We start from the raw sequence: 15,993 nt of genomic DNA, 5'->3' as shown, positions 1-15,993 counted from the left end.
ATAACCCTTCATATCTGGACTAAACCATTTAACCTGATACCCCCACAATAACCCTTCATATCTGGACTAAACCATTTAACCTGGTACCCCCACAATAACCCTTCATATCTGGACTAAACCATTTAACCTGGTACCCCCACAATAACCCTACATATCTGGATCAAACCATTTGACCTGATAACACCACAATAAGCCTATACTGTATCTGGATCAAACCATTTAACCCCCGAGAGGAAAGATATCTCCACATTGAAGTTAAAAGTCAATTAGTCTGAAAATAACAAATAAGAGTATCATATTGTTTTTCTAAAATTAAAATTTCTCTTGTTGTTAGGGCCAATTTATTCTTAGTTTTACTTTATTGAAATGACCTCCCCCTGCTGGCCCTGTTTATGTTGGTTTGAGATGCCTCCTGGAACTCAATGTAGGTAGACAGGATGTGAGGCCAGTTAGGGGACCGCATTAGGAAAACACCAGCCACGGTCGGGAGAATCTTTTTGACCACAAATACAAACTAGAATACGAACACGAACACGAATAAGAATTGCCTATGTGAATTATGTACAAAAATACACGCTGGAATATAACCTTTTCGTTTGCATTTACACTGAAACCCGCGTACACTTTGGAAAATACATTTTTTGTTATAGTTAGAAGGAAAAGAGATCCTATTTTCGTTGTAATTAGATTATGTTTGATTGAACTGGATCGTGCGTATGAAATACCCCCTCGCCTGGGCTCGCGCGGCGTCTTTAAAGAAGGTAGGACAAGCTACCGAAACACCTGTCTTCAAAGTAAGAGTCTCTTCTGCCCTTCAAAATAATAGTCTCCTCTGTCTTCAAAGTAATAGTCTCTTACCGCCCCACAGTGTGTCGGCCAGTTCCTCCTGGTTCATCTCCAGCTCTGTTTGATGCTGCTGTACAGACTGAGCACTGGTAACCTTTGACCCCTCCTGGTGTCTGTGGAGAACACACACACACACACACACACACACACACACACACACACACACACACACACACACACACACACACACACACACACACACACACACACACACACACACACACACACATACAAACAATCCATTGTTCTTTCCTGTAAACATCAGTATCAGTAGTCTGATAACAACAAACCGGTCTGTTTTCATCGTCTGTTTGAAACTCCTACCTCTCCTCTCTGGAGGGGCGTCCATCTTTAAGCTCATAAGGTAGATCCATAGACCAGTCACTCTTCATGGAGACACAGCTGGGTCCAGGGGAGTCTGCTCTCTCCTGCCTCCTTCTGAAAAAAAAGAACCATCTGGAAGTTAGGATTTGTGGATGTCGTTTCAATGATCATTTATTGCAGGACTACTCAACTACTTTCTCATGACTTTTGATTTCAATAATCTTTCTCAGTTTATTGAAATGGAAATTTAAGGGGGGGGGGGGGGGGTGGGGGGCAGAAAAAGTTATTATGGCATTTAAGCACTTACATGTTGTAAGTGCTGTTCTGGGCTTCAACACACACACACACACACACACACACACACACACACACACACACACACACACACACACACACACACACACACACACACACACACACACACACACACACACACACACACACACACACACACACACTCTATTGTTCTTTCCTGACCTGTAAACATCAGTATCAGTAGTCTGATAACAACAAACCGGTCTGTTTTCATCATCTGTTTGAAACTCCTACCTCTCCTCTCTGGAGGGGCGTCCATCTTTAAGGTCAGGAGGTATATGCATAGACCGGTCACTCTTCATGGAGACACAGCTGGGTCCAGGGGAGTCTGCTCTCTGCTGCCTCCTTCTGAAAAACAAAAAAACATTTGGAAGTTAGGATTTGTGGATGTCGTTTCAATGATCATTTATTGCAGGACTACTCAACTACTTTCTCATGACTTTTGATTTCAATAATCTTTCTCAGTTTATTGAAATGGAAATTTAAGGGGGGGGGGGGGGGGGTGGGGGGGCAGAAAAAGTTATTATGGCATTTAAGCACTTACATGTTGTAAGTGCTGTTCTGGGCTTCAACACACACACACACACACACACACACACACACACACACACACACACACACACACACACACACACACACACACACACACACACACACACACACACACACACACACACTATTGTTTTCTCAGTATCAGTAGAGTCTTATAACAACAAACCGGTCTGTTTTCATCGTCTGTTTGAAACTCCTACCTCTCCTCTCTGGAGGGGCGTCCATCTTTAAGCTCAGGAGGTAGATCCATAGACCGGTCACTCTTCATGGAGACACAGCTGGGTCCAGGGGAGTCTGCTCTCTGCTGCTGCTCTGGGCTTCAACACAACACACACACACACACAGCTGTTACTCAGACTAATGATGGAGTCATCACTGCTGAGCTCTGAGATGGACAACAATCAAAGACAGAGATCCTCTTCCTACCTCTTAGCTTTGCTCCGGCGGCCATGTTCCCCAGATAGAGCGGTCTTAGAGGTAGGACCCCCATCCCCATCCTCTCTCTCCTCATCCATAGAAGACTGGAGACCTGGATACAAACACAACTCCTTCTGAACTGAGAAGATCATTGTGACTGCGTCACACTAAAGCATTATGGACGTCACGTCATGGATCATAAATATGAACCCCACGACAGGGTCTACCGGAAGTGGCGTACTTACGAGCTCTATTAAACTGTAAATCCCCAGTCACTACGCATACATATTTAACTGACATATCAGCACATTCAAAGGACTTCCGTCACGTCCTTCTTTTAAATTGGAGTAGCATCAAGACAAACGAATCACTTGAATATTGAACGCAGTGTTCAATTTACCACACGGGTCAGAAAAGTAGTGAAACATGAACTAACGTTGTATTCTCTACAGTAAACTCATTATTATATACCAGTAACCTAAAGACAATATAAACGGTAGTAAACTGGTTGATCATTATTATATACCAGTAACCTAAAGACAAACGGTAGTAAACTGGTTGATCATTATTATATACCAGTAACCTACAGACAATATAAACGGTAGTACACTGGTTGATCATTATTATATACCAGTCACCTAAAGACAATATTAAACGGTAGTAAACGGGTTGATCATTATATTCCAACAACCCACAGACAATATGTCAACTGTCGCCCTACCTTACCTTATCAACTCCGGGATTAAAATGCGTCCATACGGTATGAAGTTGTAAAAGTGTAAATGTAAAGGGAAAAACTGAGGTTAAAGTGTTTATGAATCAAGTTAATCAGGTGAAAGGTTTAAAAAGCGGAGGAAGGGCTGCTCGCTGCGACGGACAGTTAGATGAGGAAGTCAAGGAGCCGCGCCTCACGTGTTTTCGGGGGAAACGAAACTACGCGCACGCACGCACACACACACACACACACACACGCACACGCACACGCACACATGCACACGCACACACGCACGCACGCAAGCCCCAGGGCTGGACTGGGACCAAAAAATGGCCCTGGCATTTTGGCCATGGCAGCCCACTATGATTATTTATTCGACATGCGGAGGCACACAACATACCAGAGGATATATCCGCATATTGTGCTGTTTCAACAATTAAAATAAAGCGCAGTAGCCTACATGGAAGAGAGTAACCATGTTAAAAAATTATATATAATATACAGTATAGTATAGTATATTATATAATATGTACAGTTTGAACCGTCTCACAATCAGCAAAAAATGCAAGAACACAGAACAACAGGAAGACTACAAAATATATGTATTATTTCATTAAGGCCTACACTAACTAAAACACAACAAATTATAACACAGTAAGTCAAAGTGGCACCCTAAAGTATATGAGAGAGAGAGAGAGAGAGAGAGAGAGAGAGAGAGAGAGAGAGAGAGAGAGAGAGAGAGAGAGAGAGAGAGAGAGATTCTCCGCGCCTCCTTTGCGTTTCTTCTCCATTTTCCTGTCAGTTAGTGACGTGACTGATTGACAGCTGAGGCCCAAGGGGCGGGACCTCGGCCCTCTGCTGTGTGTGTGATAGGGCCAGGGCCAGCCCAGAACCAATCATAATGAGTTATGGCCTGGGCCAAAGTTTTAAGTTGACAGCCCGCACGACCGAGAGGGAAGGAGCGGACCTCTGCCCTCGGCTGTGTGACATGGCTGGGCTGGGCCGGGTCCATAAAAAATAAAGAACCTCAAGTAAACCTCGACGGCCCAAAAAGGCCTGCCAGCCCACCGGGCATTGCGCCCGGTGGGCAGTCCAGCCCTGGCAAGCTCGCACACACACACATAAGTAAAACCACCCCTGGAAAGAAGTGAATAATGGGACCAACCGTCACATGACTGCTGTTTAGAAACAGCCTTTGTTATTGCGAAAGAGAATGTGTGTGTGTGTGTGTGAGAGAGAGAGAGAGAGAGAGAGAGAGAGAGAGAGGAGAGAGAGAGAGAGAGAGAGAGAGGAGAGAGAGAGAGAGAGAGAGAGAGAGAGAGAGAGAGAGAGAGAGAGAGAGAGAGAGAGAGAGAGAGAGAGAGAGAGAGAGAGAGAGAGAGAGAGGGAGAGAGAGAGAGAGAGAGAGAGAGAGAGAGAGAGATCCACAGAGTCCTGTTCTGTAACAAACAGCAGAGGTCTGGCTCCAACCAGTTAAAAACAGACAGAGTTTGTCTGGTGTAATCAACTGCGGTAGCTGATGGTCGCAGTAGCGCTACTCTACTGGAGGTGGCAGTGAGAGTGTTGATCACCTCAGAGTGTGGCTCCATCTGCCCCACGACGAAAACCCTCCACCAGGCAGGGCCTCCATCAGCTCCTTCATCAGCTCCTTCATCGGCTCCTTCATCGGCTCCTCCATCAGCTCCTCCATCGGCTCCTCCATCGGCTCCTTCATCGGCTCCTCCATCGGCTCCTCCATCGGCTCCTTCATCGGCTCTTTCATCGGCTCCTTCATCGGCTCCTTCATCGGCTCTTTCATCGGCTCCTTCATCGGCTCCTTCATCGGCTCCTTCATCAGCTCCTTCCATCAGCTCCTTCATCAGCTCCTTCATCAGCTCCCTCATCAGCTCCTTCATCAGCTCCCTTCAGCCATGGATTCCTGCTCTGGTTACAAGCACGGTTGGATCCCAGCGGCCGGTAAATCACCATGGGGACGCAACACCTCACACCATCTGCGTATGAGGTTCATTTGTCAATGAGTCTACAAAGTGACGTTTTCCATGCGTCCATTACGGTCGTAGCAGCACTAGTAACAAATGGCTCATAGGACTCCTCCATAACCCCAGTATGAATGACGTCAGGTCCCAGCTTAAGCACACAGCTCAAATCTGAAGATAAACACCTTTCTACAATAACTGGTCAGCAGACCTATAAAGAAAATGAGGGTTTCTAGCGTTTGAGTCAAGGAGGTGATGTTACCCTCTGGTCCGGTGCTGCGGGCCTCTGGTCTCCAGCCTCGGTCTCTGCTCCATCCTGGGGCTGCAAGCCTCAGAACCCAGCCTCTCCATCCAGCTGCTGCACGCCTGGACAAATGACAGGTTTATATATTAGTATAGACCATCAACTGATAGGACTCTTACTATTATTATTATTTTAGCTGTTTAACCCATGACAGGTGGAACACACACACACACACACACACACACACACACACACACACACACACACACACACACACACACACACACACTCGTCCTCAGGCCAACACCACCACACCAGCCACGCCCAGCTCTCCTCCAGGACACCCAGAACAGAGCACGACCTTCAGGGCCTCCAGAGAGGTCAGTGATGAACAACGTTCTTCAGTGGCGCCCCACACTGGGGAGGGGTTACGCAGGGGGACTCCAGAAGGGGTCCCCGGGTGATTCAACGTCTCTGAGGTCATGTCTTTGTAGTCCAGCGGTCTCCTGAAGGAGAAGCCTTCACAGAGCGCGCCGCTTTAGCCTGAGGACTCTGGGGAGGAGGTGAGGAGGAGGTCATGGGTTCAGGAGACCCCCCAGTGGAGGGTGGAGGCTCTTGAGGAGCAGGACCCTCCATCAGCAACAGGCTGACCAGGACTCTGCTGGACCAGGTGAAGCTCTCTGTGGACGGTGTTCACTCCAACCCCCGAGATGGAAGCCTCTCTCAGGCTGAACAGTGATGGGCGGGGCCAGCTGGACCTGGGAGATGGCTCCCTCAGATCAGAACCACCTTGGACTGGCCCCGACGAAGACCCTTTATGACCTGGAGCTGTGCCCCTCCAGCTGAGGGGGTGGAGGGGCTGTGGCTGAGGCGTCACCATGCCTGGAGGGGAACGTTGGGGTGTGCTCCGTGGTTCTCTGGTGACGGACTGAAGTCGTGTTCTGGTCGTTGAGACGAGGAGTCCTCTCATCTCCCCCTGGAGTTCCTCCTTCTGAATCCCGGTCCCCGTCCTAAAAGGCCGTTCTAGTCCATGGAGCTGATGTCACAACGGATTCTCCAACTGTTACGGCCGTCAGCCGACCGCATTGTCTCCCCTCCCTCTGCGTGCGCTACCCCTCCTGTTTTTCCCCAGAGCAGCTCAAGTGGGCGGGTCCCTCCGTCCCCGGAACCAACCAGAGAGCGACGGCGCCGTGGAGGCGTATAAAAGCCTGATGCGCCCTGCAAGCGGGGCAGACACCTGTAGGGAATCTAGGCGCGTAGTCGCATTCGTTTGAGAGCAAGAGGTTACGTTTGTGTGTTCCCAGATTTGGGCCAGGGTAAGAAGAATCCCTCTGTACTGATGTTGTTCATTTGCACTCTCATTTAGGTTTGTCACTGTTTAGCCACACTAGGTTTAGGGGGTGCTGATCATTTGTATTTCTGTTTTCGTTATGCTAGAGTAGCCAGTTAGGGTTTGTGTTAGGACCGTTCGTATTTAGTTATTAGACAGGTAGCTCCATTTTATTTGAAGGAGTTCTCTTTTGGTTATATTTGTTTCTTTGCTTTCACAGCACCTAGCGGCCCATTTCTGATGATTGTTATTCTATTCCTTTGTTGAGTTATAATAAATACTGTAATTACAACCCCAATCCACCGGGTTGTGTGTGTGTTACTTCCCTTTTTCCCCCTGAACGAGTTGGGGTGGTAACACCAACACTCGGTGGTGAAGGGATGAACACGCTTTAACAAACCCACCTTGAAGGAACCTTTCATTATAGCGATACAGTCTGCTCTTCATTTAGTTGTGTTGGGTCTTCTGCTCGCTGGTTGGTGTGTGTGTGTGTGTGTGTGTGCGTGTGTGTGTGTGTGTGTGTGGGTTGAGCACAAAAGGCTCTTCAACCATTCCAAACACCTCCACCACACAAACACACACTATTATTTACAATTTGTTAATTTCTATTTTGCTTTAATTCACAATAATTAAGCACAACGGATATTTTGCTCCATCTGATTTGTGTCTATCCAATAGATGAAGTTTTATTGCGTCTTAATTTGCCCTTCGACCATAAATTGATTGAGTTGTTGAGTTGACTGAGTTAATTGAGTTCTCAGAGCATGACGGGAGCAACGGCTTTCTGACCGTAGATAACCGTCATTTAAATACAAACAAGTGATTTCTTCCTGTCAATTACTATGTGGTGACCCAGTATTTTACTTGGAAACGTTTATTATTGGTTCAATGTTTGTTCACTATGTTCTGAGGATAAATCGCTGCTTTCTTCCTTTTCCATCAGCCTCGTTTCCTTCTTGGACTACTTTTTTGGTGCTTATTTCCTTACGGGAAACACGAGGACTGAAACGTCCTGCAAGAGGTGCAAATAGGTTGCCACTTCACACACCTTGGTCAGAAGGTGAACCCCACCGAGGTGGATTCACCGCCCCCTAGTGGCTCCCCACGCAATAACAGGACTGAAGCGTGGCTTTGATAAACGGCCTCACATCTTACTATCGACTCATTTATCAAACGCGTCCATCCTACTGCCCCCTCCCACACACCCAGAGAAGGAGAGGTTCCTCCTCTGCAGCTCAGCGCCTCAAACACACACCTCTGTGTGTTTCAACATGGCGCTCAGGGTCCTGTTAGACGGGGAGGTGGTGCATCAACCAGCCTGCAAGGCTCGTCTCTGGAGAGACGCCAGTAGCTGGGCTGGTTCCTGTCGGCTCGCTTCTAGAACTCTCTCCATGCTCCGTCCCTCATCGGGCGTATGAGTCTGAGGTGGAAATGCACTTGCTGGTGTCCTGGTTATTAATGTTGTGTAGACGAAGCCTCTGTTGTGCTTTTTATTCAGTAAACCCCCGACCTTAAAGTGTAAACTGATCCTCTGCTGAACACAAGAGAACATTCAGAGGATCCACTGAGTTGTTTATCACCATTATGCTTTATTAACCAGGATAACAAAAGAACAGACCCTTACATGAACACAATAAACACAAGGACTCAAACAATAGAAGAACAGTCCCTTACATGAACACAAACACAAGGACTCAAACAATAGAAGAACAGTCCCTTACATGAACACAATAAACACAAGGACTCAAACAATAGAAGAACAGTCCCTTACATGAACACAATAAACACAAGGACTCAAACAATAGAAGAACAGTCCCTTACATGAACACAAACACAAGGACTCAAACAATAGAAGAACAGTCCCTTACATGAACACAATAAACACAAGGACTCAAACAATAGAAGAACAGTCCCTTACATGAACACAATAAACGCAAGGACTCAAACAATAGAAGCAGCAGACAGACATTACTGATCATAAACAGGTGTGTTCTACTGCTGTGTTTTTCCCCACAGAACACAAGGAATCAATACTCAGTTTAAAGTGATCACAACATGATCTATAGCTTTTCGACCGCTTGCATTACGAATATAATATAAAATCTGCTTTACATCATGTGAGGCTTATCAAAATATAAACTGATATCAGACCCCCGCAGTATGAAACTGTTAACGTCTGAAAATAGACACAATATTGTAGCATAAAAATGTTACAATTTACCACCAATCAATCAGAAACATTAGAAATGTTAGAAACGTGTGGCGTGTGCATGTGTGTGTCTGCGTGTATATTTGAGTGTTTATAATATGTACGCGCGTGTGTGTGTTCATATATATACGTGTTTGTTTGTGTTCACATACACGTGTTTGTGTGCCTGCGTGTTTGGGTTCCTATATAGTATAGTATGTTTATATGTGTGTGTCTTTATGTTAATTCATATATGCGTGTGTGCGCTTGCATGTGTGTGCGTGGTAATATACGCGTGTGTGTGTGTTCACATGTGCATGTTTGTGTTCACGTGTGTCATCAGACTCAGAGCGAGAGCAAGAGCGAGAGAGACTATAATTTACAGAGACGCTGAGGACACAAGGTGTGGATAAAAAAGTGAACCAAACGTCCGAGATCAAAACGGGGAACATTATCCCCGAAAAAGGGGGGAAAACTAATCTCCAGTGTGACTACCAATCAGATTGAAGAACCCATCCGAGGCTACAGCATTCCAGCATTCGAGGCTATAGCCCCAGATCTTTTGGGAATAGCCCCGGATCGCTGTGCCGTCTAAAAAAATTAAAATAATAATAATAATGATGAAAATAGCCCCGTAGAGTATACTTCTTTGTGATTAAATTACCTGCAGCCACAGATGCAACAATTCTGGCGTGTCCATATATGGGCAGATTTAGAATCATTTGTTGCAAATTCAACCTGGGTATTCTATCTTCTCTACGCACGGCGCATCTCGTCGTTATTGCTGTGTTGTGCTGCCAGCCTTTTAGTGAGATTAGAGAGTGTTGAGAAGGACAGTAATACAATATCTTTGGTGAGATGGATATGAGAAGAGAGACCCGCAGTGAATTCCACCCGGTCCACTTGACATCGGGTCGGTGCATGACAGTGGTACCGGAACACTTCCACAGCCCGGGCTATTATTGTTTCAATCACTGAACTTTAGAACAAAACTCTTGCTCAGCAAAGATGGCAAATACCATCAAATGTATTATTGAAACCAGTGTGAATATTAGTAACCATGGTTACCAGGCAATCGAATAACGCACGCACGCACGCTAACACACACACACACACGCACACACACACACACTGACTAACACACACACTACACACACACACACACACACACACACACACACACACACACACACACACACACACACACACACACACACACACACACACACACACACACACACACACAGCTGAGGCCCCCCCCCCCCCCCAGAGCCCCCGGGAGGAGGACGCTGAGCCGTAAGGTACAGGTAAGTTATAGACACACAGGACCTCCTCCCTGGGCTCTGGGGGGGGGGGCTGTGTGTGTCTATAACTGACACAGAGACGCCCTCCCCCCCCAGACCACCACCCCCGGGAGGAGGTCCTCCTGGGTGAAGGAGGAGCAGAAGGTGTGGAGGCGTGTCAGTGTGTCTGAGGACCCTCCTCCACCTGGGGACACTCTGTAGAAGGACAGAGAGCCAGCAGGCCGGTCCAGATACACTCCTACTCTGGTGGAGCCAGCGGGGCGGAGAGGGAGGACTGTCTGTGTACCGTTGTACTGGGCAGAGTAACGACCATCAGAACAATGAAGAACCCAGGACTTGTTGTTCAGTCCAAGCCTGCTGTCATCACCCCCTCCTCTCCTTGTGATTCCTCTGTATGTCACTCCTATCCAAACCCCTCCTCTCCACTCTACCTCCCAGTAACAGCGGCCAGTCAGAGCCTCTCTACCCAACACCTGGGGCTGGGAGTCAAATCTGTCTGGGTGATCCGGATACGACTGGTCCTCTCTAACCCACGTCACCTTCCTGTTGTCCTCAGACAGAGAGAGGAGTCTGTGGGCCGTGTTGGGGTCCAGTGTGAGGTCACAGGCATCTGAGGGAGAACCAGACATGATGAGCTGCTGAACCGCTCTTCATCCTCATCATCATCATCATCACTGGTACTGTTCTCCTGCGCTCTTCTTCTTTTTATTCTCTTTCAGACTCTTTTTGTGATCGCTCTCTCTCTTCTTCTTCAGCCCCCCCCCCATCAGCCCCGTCAACCCCACTCCCCTCCCCCTCACCCTCACCCTCAGCACCCTCAGCACCCCCTCAGCCCCCCCCCTCCCCCTCAGCCCCTTCATCCCTCCTCCCCCCCCCCCCTCCCCCTCAGCCCCTTCATCCCTCCTCCCCCTCCCCCTCCCCCTCAGCCCCTTCACCCCCACTCCCCTCCCCCTCGGCCCCCCCCTCCCCCTCAGCCCCGTCACCCCCCCTTCCCCCTCCGCACCCCCCCCCCCCTCATCGCCCCCCCCCTCCCCCTCATCGCCCCCCCCCTCCCCCTCAGCCCCTTCATCCCCCCACACCCTCCCCCTCCCCCTCAGCCCCGTCACCCCCCTCCCCCTCCCCCTCAGCCCCGTCACCCCCCTCCCCCTCATCGCCCCCCTCAGCCCCGTCACCCCCCTCCCCCTCAGCCCCCCCTCAGCCCGGTCGCCCCCCCTCAATGTAACAATGTAATACCTGCTGGGTTTTATACAAGCAGGTTTAACTGTGATGGTGGACAGTATTAATATACGTTAGATACATGATGTCAGCCATCATCTTCATTCCCAGTAGGATGTGACCTCACTTCCTGCTGTGTGGATGGACTTTCCATCTCAATAGTGAGTGTGTGAGGTGATGGATCAAACAGACACTTACACTTCTTTAGAGCTGGTTTCAGCCTCCACACTCCACCGTGCTCCACACTGGGGGGGAAACAAAGTGAGAGCAGCATGTTGAAACATTCACCTTCATCATCTGCTGTCTCATCACGTTCTACACAACATGAGTGACAGCTGCCTCTTCAAACCACTTCATCTAGCGGCAGCTTGAATCCTTGAAGGAGACTTTGTACCTTAGTGGTGAGCTGTCCTCTCCATACCTGAGAGTGTCCAGTCTCCAGAGTGGATCCTCCAGTCCAGCAGAGAGCTGCACAGCTCCAGAGTCTCCTGGGTGATTGTAGCTCAAGTCCAGCACTCTCAGATGGGAGGGGTTGGAGCTCAGAGCTGAGGCCAGAGAAGAACAGCCTTCCTGTGTGACCAGGCAGCCAGACAAGCTACACACACACACACACACACACACACACACACACACACACACACACACACACACACACACACACACACACACACACACACACACACACACACACACACACACACACACACACACACACACACACACACACAATTTATTGTATCTGGTTGAGAGCAGTTTCTACTAAAGTAACCACATTTATAAAGTGTATTCATTCAACATTGAAGACAAGTAAAAGCTTTATTGATACTTCATGGAGACAAAGCTGTGTCACCCTGAGAGTCTGAGAACAGGAAGAGGAAGTGGGGAGATGACATCACAGACAGCAGAACTGACTTCACTTGGATGTGACAGGATCTTAAACAAATGCTCCTTTCTCAATAGCTACAACTCAATGAGATATTGTTTGGTTAGAGTCAGGAGAAGTCTGCTGTGTTTGGTACGCTAAGACCGTTTCTTCACATGTTCTAACATTGTGTAGAGCCAGGGAGTGTTTTGTCAGCAGGGAAAGATCAACGGAAATGCATCAGGCAGGAGCAGCACTTACTGAAAGCTAGAATAACCAGTTTGAAGAAGAGGCTGATAACTGACCTGAGAGTTTCCAGTGTACAGTGTGGACTCCCCAGTCCAGCAGAGAGCAGCTTCACTCCTGAATCCTGCAGATCATTGGTACTCAGGTCCAGCTTTTTCAGACTAGAGGAGTTGGAGCTGAGAACTGAGGCCAGAGCTTCACAGCATTCCTCTGACAGATGACAGCCATTGAGCCTTCACACAAAATAAACACAACCTGTTAGGAACTGTAGTTAAATTATAGGAGAATTTTAAACAGTTTTTTTAAATACATGAAATAATAAATACTATGAATAACCTGGATCTTAAAATATTAAGAAAGATTTCACACAGATGTTAAATTATCAAACAACAATTATCATTATACTTCACTTAAGCATTCAATTTTATTAATAGGTTGTTATTAAACTTTATGAAACGACTCTAAACCGCACTTTACTGTCTGACTACATGACAATCATAATAATAATGTTATACAACATACACATTATACCATCATAAAAAGTCCCGGTACCATCATAGGGAGTGGAGAAGACTGAGGTTTCCATCCACAACATCCCAGACACAAACAGAAACACCAATAAAACCGGCCCCACATAAACTCTCTCCCGTACTCCTTTAGCTGTCAAACAACTAAGAAGTAAATATCTAAACATCATTTAGCTGGGCGATCTCTAGAGAGACTAAAGTACTCTCCTCCTTTGTCTCTTCCCTCTCTCTCCTTTTTCCCGCTCACTCGTGACCTCTCACCCTTCCCCAGATGACCCCGAAGTCTCGATATCAACCAATCCTATTGGTTGAACCCAAATATCATCAATATAACCAAATGTACTGAGCAAGGTGAAAAAATAATAATTATAGAGAGTTGACTTATATTAATAATGAAAAGATAATTATTGATGTATCCTCCATATCAACAATAACTTATTGTATACATAAAGAGCTTTTTAAGTTAGTCTCTTCACCCGGGTTACACAATATTAAAAATATCTTTCTGAAACCTATTCATATGTGTGAATATATGTTGTGTGCGTTTAATAATGAATACTGGACATATTAAGCTTTTAAAAATATATTTTGTTTGACTATTGCAGGTTTCAAATCATTTTTATGAAAATGTTGCTGTTGTGGCTTTCAGGAGGTCTTAGGCATCCAACTAGGGGTCTCTGACCCTCCCAGGACCCCCTATATTTCACCCTGCTCTCTACCATCAACATCCGGGGGGGGGACACTATCGTTATGTTTTGGGTTTATATTTATAATGAAAGATTTGCAAGCATATGGATGGATTTCAATATCCACCTCAACAACAAGGGGTAGCCTTTATATGATATGAAAGTCTTGAATGTGGTCATCACAGGTACTGAGATAAGATTAGTTATATAACTCTGACTTTTAACATTTATTTGTAACTGTTTTGCACATTGAGTGAAACTGACCTGAGAGTTTCCAGTGTACAGTGTGGACTCCCCAGTCCAGCAGAGAGCAGCTTCACTCCTGAATCCTGCAGATCATTGGTACTCAGATCCAGCTCTCTCAGACAACAGGAGTTGGAGCTGAGAACTGAGGCCAGAGCTTCACAGCATCTCTCTGACAGATGACAGCCATTGAGCCTTTACACACAATGAACACAACATGTTAGGAACTGCGATCAAAACAACAGAAATCTTTAAGTTATTCCATAATGAAGAATGTTATTAGTTTACCAAAAATTACTAAATAATTAGATGTATACAATTTCATTATATATTCAATGTTAAATGTTAAATAGTTATTTAATTGGGATTGAAAATGTTTTTTGAACGGATACTTCTTCTATATTCTATTGTTCTGAATATTCTCTTACGTGTACTGCAATACATTATACGTCCATAGGACAAAAGAGATGTTATGTATAATATAACTAGTATGTTAATTATGTTATGAGTAGAACAGTAACACATGTTGTTATAAACCTACAGGGATTTTTGCATATTATTTTAACCTTATATTCCAGTTATATTTATATTGTGTAGTGTGTATTGTAATACATGTTATTAGTGAACCTACAGAGATGTTTTAGAGGCTTTGACCACTGGCAGCAGCCTCAGAAGACCCTCCTCTGAAGCAGAGTATTTCTTCAGGTCAAACACGTCCAGCTCCTCTTCTGATGTCACTAGGATGAAGGCCAGAGCTGACAGTTGAGCAGGAGAGAGATCTCTGGAGAGACTTCCTGATGTCAGGGACTGTTCGATCTCCTTCACTAGAGAACGGTCGTTCAGCTCATTCAGACAGTGGAACAGGTTGATGCTTCGCTCTGGAGAGAGATCTCCATCTATCTTCTCCTTGATGTAAGACACTGTTTTTGTATTGGTCAGTGAGCTAGTTCCTGTCTGTCCCAGCAGACCTCGTAGGACAATCTGATTGGTCTCCAGAGAGAGGCCCAGGAGGAAGCGGAGGAACAAGTCCAGTTGTCCGTTCTCACTCTGTAAGGCCTTGTCCACAGCACTCTGGTAGAGGAGGAGGAGTTTATCTTCCCCAGAGGTGGGTGGTTCTTCTGAGAGCAGATTGACACCATCGTTGATGAAGAACAGAAAGACATAAAGGGCAGCCAGAAACTCCTGGAGGCTCAGATGGACAAAGCAGAACACCTTGTCCTGGTACAGCCCACACTCCTCTTTAAAGATCTGGGTGAACACTCCTGAGTACACTGAGGCTTCTTTGATATCGATGTGACACTCTGCCAGGTCTGCCTCGTAGAAGATCAGGTTGCCTTTCTCCAGCTGGTTAAAAGCCAGTTTTCCCAGAGAAACAATGATCCCCCTGCTCTCTGAACTCCAGTCTGGATCAGTTTCAGCTCTCCCATGATACTTCCTGTCCCCCTGTATCGACTGAACCCAAAGGAAGTAGCTGTACATCTGAGTCACGGTCTTGGGCATCCCTTCTGTCTGGGATTTTAAGATGTCCTCCAGGACTGTAGCAGTGATCCAACAGAAGACTGGGATGTGACACATGATGTGGAGGCTTCGTGATTTCTTGACGTGGGAGATGATTGTGTTGGCCAGCGTCCGCTCTCTGAATCTCTTCCTGAAGTACTCCTCCTTCTGTGGGTCGGTGAACCCTCTCACCTCTGTCACCATGTCAACACACTCAGCAGGGATCCGATTGGCTGCCGCAGGGCGTGTGGTTATCCAGATGCGAGCGGAGGGAAGCAGGTCGCCCCTGATGAGGTTTGTCAGCAGCACGTCCACCGAGGACGGCTCTTTGACATCAGTCCAGATCGGGTTGTTCTGGAAGTCCAGAGGAAGTCGACACTCATCCAGACCATCCAAGATGAAGAGAACTTTGAACCGTTCATATCTGCAGATTCCTGCTTCTTTGGTCGCAATAAAGAAGTGATGAAGAAGTTCCACCAAGCTAAACTCTCTCTCTTTCAGTAAAT

The 15,993-nt window shown here is 46.7% G+C and overlaps 2 protein-coding genes and 1 long non-coding RNA gene across 3 annotated transcripts in view; 1 reads left to right on the top strand and 2 right to left on the bottom strand.

Annotated features, from left to right (window-relative positions):
• LOC132455344 (protein NLRC5-like) overlaps positions 1-15,993 on the bottom strand; it is a 227,474-nt gene that overhangs the window by 22,916 nt on the left and 188,565 nt on the right. Inside the window, exons 27-28 of the mRNA XM_060049154.1 lie at positions 14,012-14,185; positions 12,594-12,767 (exon numbers count right to left, since the gene is read on the bottom strand). Coding sequence (XP_059905137.1) covers positions 12,594-12,767; positions 14,012-14,185 — 348 coding nt within the window. The remainder of the gene's footprint in view (positions 1-12,593; positions 12,768-14,011; positions 14,186-15,993) is intronic.
• LOC132455346 (NACHT, LRR and PYD domains-containing protein 5-like) overlaps positions 1-15,993 on the bottom strand; it is a 132,662-nt gene that overhangs the window by 41,463 nt on the left and 75,206 nt on the right. Inside the window, exon 12 of the mRNA XM_060049158.1 lies at positions 1,720-1,833. Coding sequence (XP_059905141.1) covers positions 1,720-1,833 — 114 coding nt within the window. The remainder of the gene's footprint in view (positions 1-1,719; positions 1,834-15,993) is intronic.
• LOC132455451 (uncharacterized) overlaps positions 8,568-15,993 on the top strand; it is a 31,247-nt gene continuing 23,821 nt past the window's right edge. The window contains exon 1 of the long non-coding RNA XR_009525250.1: positions 8,568-8,704. This is a non-coding gene — a long non-coding RNA (uncharacterized LOC132455451). The remainder of the gene's footprint in view (positions 8,705-15,993) is intronic.

The sequence above is a fragment of the Gadus macrocephalus genome, chromosome 4 (genome assembly GCF_031168955.1).
Source record: "Gadus macrocephalus chromosome 4, ASM3116895v1".
In the NCBI taxonomy this organism is placed as follows: domain Eukaryota; kingdom Metazoa; phylum Chordata; class Actinopteri; order Gadiformes; family Gadidae; genus Gadus; species Gadus macrocephalus.
Note: the sequence above shows the minus strand (reverse complement) of the source record. Positions and strands in the feature narration are given on the sequence as shown.